Source organism: Cynocephalus volans, chromosome 2 (assembly GCF_027409185.1).
Source record: "Cynocephalus volans isolate mCynVol1 chromosome 2, mCynVol1.pri, whole genome shotgun sequence".
NCBI classification, from domain to species: Eukaryota; Metazoa; Chordata; class Mammalia; order Dermoptera; family Cynocephalidae; genus Cynocephalus; species Cynocephalus volans.
This window is the reverse complement of record NC_084461.1, coordinates 156,110,693-156,117,783: the sequence shown is the minus strand read 5'-3', so window position 1 is coordinate 156,117,783 and position 7,091 is coordinate 156,110,693. Positions and strand designations below refer to the sequence as shown.

The 7,091-nt window shown below is 50.3% G+C and overlaps 1 protein-coding gene across 1 annotated transcript; it reads right to left on the bottom strand.

Annotated features, from left to right (window-relative positions):
• Window positions 1–5,589: 5,589 nt before the first annotated feature.
• On the bottom strand, window positions 5,590–6,711 carry HRH2 (histamine receptor H2). The gene has a single exon (XM_063088136.1). It carries the CDS (start codon window positions 6,667–6,669, stop codon window positions 5,590–5,592), a length of 1,080 nt encoding a protein of 359 aa, XP_062944206.1. The 5' UTR covers window positions 6,670–6,711.
• Window positions 6,712–7,091: the final 380 nt, after the last annotated feature.

Sequence of the window (7,091 nt, the reverse complement as noted above, 5' to 3'; positions counted from 1 at the left end):
GATGGGGCAGATGGGGAGTGGCTAGGTGTAGGGGGATCTGAGAGAGGCAGGTGAGGTGTCCAGGGGAGAGGTAATGAGGGGTCTGAGTAGAGACAGGATAAGAGGTGTTGGTGGGGGCAGACAGGGCATCACATTGGGGAGGTGACTATTGGCTGGCCCTAGGGAAGGGAGGACTGGCTAGCTGGGATACCCTCTCTCCTGGCATCTCTCCTTGGCTGACTGTGTCCCTCACTCCACCCAGGCCAGACTGGATCAGTTCCCTTAAGAAATCTTGGCTCAGGCAGACACTTAGACTTGATGGTGATAAAAACTCTGGGTCAGCACTGGTTCTTGTCCCCAGAGGATGAGCAGGAAGGACATACTATCCACCCACAGGGAAGCTGGGAGCTGGTCTTATCAAGGGACACACGAGGCCCCTTTGGCCCTGACAGCCTCAGTGGGAAAATCAACCTCTGGTTGTTGTTCTTGGTCTCCTGCACCCCCCATGCCTGAAACCATGGTGCAAGGCCAAACCCAGCTGCCCACTGCTCCCTGGATCTGGCAGACCGACCATGGCTGTGGGCGTGTGGGCTCCAGGAGCGTGTGCTCTGGCCCTGGCTCTGCCTCTCAGCTGACCTCAGTTTCTTCATAGTCCCCCACTCAGGATGACCATGAGGACCAGATAAGAAGGTGGACGCTCATACCCATAGCGTGCACAGCACCCACAGGACAGACAATGATGGGCACTCAGATCACAGCTTTGGCTGACTTACTGGCTTGTGTCACTTGGAGCAATTTACTTGACTTCTCTGAGCCTCAGTTTCCCCACCTATAAAGTGGACTTAAACAAGTCTCTACTTCACAGGGTTGTGCTGAGGATGAAATGAGGCCCCTAGTCTCAAGGGTCCAGCCCTGCCCTGGATGAACAGGTCTTTCCTGTCTGCATTTAATGGTCCAGCTCAGAGTCTGCTCTCTGGGACAGGCTCCTGGGGCCAGGCATCCACTTCACTGGGGTGCCAGGGACACTGGGTTTCAATGCTTGGCACATGCTGCTCTGAACAGTTGCCAGTGTGCTCCTTAACTAGTTGAGAGCAATGACAGGTGGCAGGAGTGGTGGCGCAGGCTAGGGGCTTGCTTCCTGTCCCTTTGCACCCTTTGCACTTGGTGGAGGGGCTGGGAATGGGATGCCCCACAGAATGACCACCACATAGAAACAATGTTGAATGTATAAAACTGGCAAAGAGTGGGTGATCAGTGAATATTACTATTGTTGTTAAGTGCTTATTGGATAAATAAGTTTCCTTAAAGATTCGGGTTAAGAGGCAGTTTATTAACCTGGGGGTCAAAAAGGTAGGCATAGTACAAGGTGACACACGTAATTAAACTGAATAGTGTTACCTAACTTTTATCTAGCCTATAAGCCTGTTTCTTTTTTCTTTTCTTTTGCATTGTGAACTAAATTAGCTTTGCACTTGAAGCTGCCTTCTGAATGAGGGATCGTGGAAGGATGTGGTCAGATGGGCATTGTATCCATTAGCAGTGGACATGAAAGTCTCCAGGTATGTACGTTGAAGAGACATGCTCAGACTGGCTTGAGGATGGGTTTGAGAGGGGCAGTCTAGAGGTGGGGAGGCCAAGGAGGAGGCTGAGGCCACAGCTTGGGTGCAGGAACAAGGCTTGCTCCAGAGGGATAGGGGAGGGGGTGAGGACCCAGGATCCAAGTCTAGGGGGGGACATGCCATACCTGGGGATGGTGGTGGCAGCTGCAAGGACCAGAGCGGATATGAGGCCCGGGGGTCTAGTCAGGCTGTTTTGCCCCTACCACTCTCCACAGAAACCAGAACCCAGAGCCCTGAGGTATGGGTTTGCAGCATTTGTCCAAGCTTTTCTTGAGTCTGATGCTCAGTGCTCGAAAGTATACTTGTATCTCACAGGGGGATCATAGTGCCTGCTCACATCCCTTAGCTCATGGACAGCTTCAGGCAACACTGGGGGGTGAGTAGGGAAGGCTGCATGAAGACGGATTCAACACTCTATGAAATGAGAAAACTGAGGCCTGAAGTGGGGGGGACTTGCTTAAACCACAGGGTGAGTGAGGGCAGAGCTGAGACCGGGGCTATGCAATTGACTTTCCATAACTGCCCATCACAATAAACACAAAAAATGTTATTTTTACATCCCCAGCATTCAGCTTAGTTCCTGGCATGTGGTAGGAATTTGATAAATGCTTGCAAATGAATGAATGAATGGGTCAGTCCCACAGACCAGCATTCTGAGGGGCCAAGGCCTGGTCTGTGGAATGTGAAAGAAAAGCAACATTTATTGAGCAACTTCTGTGGACCTGGTGTTCTGCAAACCCTCTTTCCTTCACTCCTCTCAACAGCTAAAGCTCAGTCCAGTAGCTGTCTCTCCACACAGTGAGTGTCCTCAATGCCACTCAGGTCTTGATGTGGTTTCCCTTAATATCCTACATTGGCTTTGTCACCAGTGAATTAATCCAAATCTCATTCTGATTCTTTTTATCTGGAAGGTGGAATCCTGGGCATACCATCTCTTTTATATTCTGTACTCTCACATCCCATAGTCTGCAAACATTCTTTTCATAGCCTCCTAGATTGAGTGAGTTCTCACTCTATTAGTTCCTGTGAGAACTTGTTGTTTATAGGACCCTGGCACCTCCTCTCTCTCTCTCTCTTGCTTCCTCTCACCATGTGATCTGCTTGTACCTGCCGGCTGCCTGCCACTTTCTATCATGAGTAGAAGAAGCCTGAGGCCTGTGCCAGATGCAGCTCTCCCAGAATCATAAGCCAAATAAACCTCACTTTTTTATTAATTACCCAATCTCAGGTAATTCTGTTATAGCAACACAAAACGGACTAATACAGGAAATTGGTACCAGGAGTGGGGTGTTACTAAACAGATACTGAAAATGTGGATGCAGCTTTGGAACTGGGTAATGGGCAAAGGTTGGAGGAGTTTGGAGGATTTAGAAGAAGAGAAAAATATGAGGGAAAGTTTGAAATGTCTTAGAGACTTATGTGGTGGTGAGCAGAATGCTGATAGAAATGTGGACAGTAAAGGCCATGTGGATCATGAGGTCTCAGATTGAAATGAGGGACTTATTCGGAATTGGACAAAAGATAACCCTTGACATATCATAGCAAGGAACCTGGCTGTATTGTGTCCATGCCCTTGGACTTTGTGGAAGTTGGGACCTAAGAGTTGTGAACCAGAGCATTTGGCCAAAGAAATTTCTAAGCAGCAAAGCATTAAGGAAGCTGCATGGTTGCTTTTAAGAGCCTACTCTGAGTTATGGTGGCAAAATCATGATGTAAAGCCAGAATTTAAAAGGGAATCAGAGTGTAAAGATTTGGAAAATTTGCAGCCCAGCCATGAGGTCGAGAAGCAGAGAGCAGGAGAAAAACACAAGGGTGAAGCAGATAAACTGGTTCTAAAGACATTATCTTGGCGTTGAGGCAGCCAGATGCTAAGAACCTGGACAATGGAAAAAATGCCCTAAAGGCATTTGAGAAGTCTGGAAGGGTGCCCCACCCATCACTGACCCTGAGGCCTAGAAGGACTGAGTTATCCTGGAGAACAGACCTGGAGTGCAGCTGCCCTCAGGAACCTGCTCCCTGCATCCCAGCTGCTCTGGCTGGAGTGGCCCCAAGTATAGTTCGTGCAGCAGCCCTGGAGAGTAGAGGCCTGAAACCTCGGTGGCGCCCATGTTGTGTTAAGTCTGCAGGCCGGCAGGACGTGAGAGCAGTGGAGGCATGGCAGCCTCCACCTAGATTCCAGAGGATGTATGGAATAGCCTGGGGGCCCAGGCAGAGCCCTGCCTCAGGGGCAGAGCCACTGCAGAGGACATCTAGTAGAGGAATGCCGAGCAGGAATATGGAGTGAGAGCCCCACAGGGAGCCCCTACCAGGGAAATGTCTAGTAGAGCCAACGCAGCGGGGCTGCCACCAGGACCCCAGAACTGCAGGCCCACTGGTAACATGCAACGCAGGCCTGGAAAAGCCACAGGCACCAGTGTGGCCAACTGGGCTGTGCCTGGCAGAGCTGAGGGAACAAGGCTGCCTGATGCTTTGGGGGTCCAGATGCCCAATTGTACCCAGGATGCAGAACTTGGAGTCAAAGAACATTGTTTTGGAGCTTTAAGACATATTGCCTGCCCTGCTTTGTTTTGGACTTGTTTGGGACCTGTTTTTCCTATCTTTTGGCCTATTCCTCCCTTTTGGAATGGGAATGTATACCCAATGTCTGTTCCACCATTGTATCTTGGCAGTAGATAAATTTGGTTTCGTTTTTCAGGTTCACAGCTGGAAAGACTTTTGCTTTTGGTATCAGATGAGACTTTAGATGTTGGACTTTTAAGTTGGTGCTGGAGCAAGCTAAGACTTTTGGGACTGTTGGGATAGAATGATTGTATTTTATATGTGAGAGTGACATGAGTTTTGGGGGGCCAGGGGTGGAATGATGGAGTTTGGATGTGTTGTCCCCTCCAAAACTCATGTGGAATTTTGATCCCCAATGTGGTAGTGTTGGAAAGCAATTGAGTCATCGGGGTGGATCCCTCATGAATGGATTAATGCTCTCCCTGGGGGAGGAGGGATAAATGAGTGAGTTCTCTATTAGTTCCCGTGAGAGCTTGTTGTTTATAGGACCCTGGCACCTCCTCTCTCTCTCTTGTTTCCTCTTGCCATGCAATCTGCTTGTACCCGCTGGCTGCCTGCCGCTTTCCGCCATGAGTAGAAGCAGCCTGAGGCCCGGGCCAGATGCAGCTGTCCTAGAATTGTAAACCAAATAAACCTCTCTTCTTTATAAATTACCCAATCTCATGTAATTCTGTGATAGCAACACAAAATGGACTAATACATAGATTCTGTTCTCTTCTCTTCCTCTCTCATGGAGCAGTGCCACAGTCCTCTCACTGGTGTCCCCATCTTCAGTGTCATCCTTCTGGTCCACATCTTAGGGAGCAAACAGAGCCCTCTTTCCAAAGCTCAGATCTGCTTAGGTTACCCTCACCCTTGTTTCTAACTCTTTCATATTTCTCTAAGATCCATGTTATTATGCCTAAACCTTAGCCTGGCCTTCAAGACCCTACCTTTCTGACTCTGCCATCTTCTTTCCCCAGCAACTTGAGCACTCCCAAGGTAAAAGCTGCTGTAGGTGTTCAGTAGATGCTGAACTGAGCTGGCTTTCTCATTTAACCCCTCCACAGCCCTGTCAGGTGGCAGCCTTAGTACATGGCTATTTGAGTGCTGTCCTGGAGGGTTTAGTTGACTCCTAAGTGGCAGAGTTGGGGCTTAAACTTAGGACTTCTGATTATAAGGGCAGCGTAGGTAGAATAAAGGCCCCACAAGGTCTGCAGTCAGGAGACTGGTCCAGGTTCCAGCTGGTGGCCTTTGCCAAGTTCTCTGTAAACGTTAATCTGTTCTTTTTCAAATGGAGATATAAAGTTCTACTGTAGGGGGTCATTAGACAATGTTTGCAAAGTGCTCATAAAGAGTTTCCAGCACATAAACCAACAACCAACTTAGCCATGAACATTAGCAGGATCCCCTCCCAGTGTCCCCCCATCCTGTGCACAAGTGACTAGGGATGTTACCTGTCGGTGGCTCCCTGCTGTGCCATGACTTCTGTCTCACTCCACACCTGGAGCTTCAGGGGTTTCTCTTCCTGCTGGTTGGGTTCTTGCCGTTGGCTCCTGGACAGCTGAGAACTGTTGTTCCTTAGAGAACTTTTGTGGGAGTTGTAGCTGGCGAGCCTGCAGCAGAAGAGCTGCTGGTATGCAGTGCGGAAGTCTCTGTTCAGGGCAGCATACAGGATGGGGTTCAGGGCTGAGTTGGCATAGCCCAGCCACAGAACGATGGCTTCGAACACCTCATTGACTGCATCATCCCCTTTCAACCCACGGTACACAAATGTGGTGAAGTAGGGAAACCAGCAAATGATAAAGGCCCCCATCACAGCAGCCAGTGTCACTGTAGCTTTGTGCTCCCTGATGGTGGTTGCATGCCAGGAGCCCATGTGATTGATCCTCTTGGCCTGATCCCGGGCGATCTTGAAGATGCGGTAGTAGGTGATGCACATGATCAGCAGAGGCAGGTAGAAGGTGACCAGTCCGTCCACCAACCCGTACACTTCATTGACTTGGACTTTGCACTTGGGGGTGTTTTGATTGTCCCTGCTGGTCTCATTCCTGCTGTTCCACCCCAGGTGGATAGACAGAAAGGACAGGATGATGGAGATGGCCCAAATGAAGACCAGACAGATGGCAACCCGAACTGGGGTGACCAGCACAGGGTACCGCAGCGGGTCGGTGACGGCGCAGTACCGGACAAGGCTGATCGTGAAGAGGTTGAGGATGGAGGCTGTGGACAGCATCACATCCAGGCTGGTGTAGATATTGCATAAGACCTTGCCAAAGTCCCACTTGCAGGACAGCTGGTAGATGGCAGAGAAGGGCAGCACCAGGAGGCCGAGGAGCAGGTCGGTGACAGCCAAGGACATGATGAAGCAATTGGTCAGACTGCGGAGCTGGTGGTTGAAGCCCACGGCCAGGCAGACAACCACGTTCCCAGCGATGGTGATGAGGATGAGGACTGTGAGGACCACGCCGATGGTGACTCTGAATGCGGGGGAGTCCAGGCAAAAGGAAGGGGTCGTGCCATTGGGTGCCATTCTGGGGCCCTACAGCTCCTTCCCCTGACCACGGCCCCTGGCTGTTTCTCTTCCAGCTCCCTGATGTGTCAATGATGCCAACCACAGGGCTCCACCCTCCCGGCAGAGCCAAAAGAAAATGTCCACAGTTGGGAAGGCTTCAGTGATGGAACCAATGCTATTTTTCTAGAAATAAATAAAACAGTCTTCTATAAGGTGTTGGGCATGAGTATGAATGAAGAAAGGGTAAAGGCAAGGCCTTGAAGCCAGATGTGTGGTTCAAACTCCAGTCCTCAGCTGGTCCCCCAAAAAGCCAGCTTCCTCCCAGGACTGGAGTAGGTCTCCACCCTCCAGGTTTTGCATAGAGACTGAGGCACTGGGGCATGTGTCTGGAGGTGACTTTGGCTTGATGCTGGAGAGATCACGTGTAGACACAGCTGTGT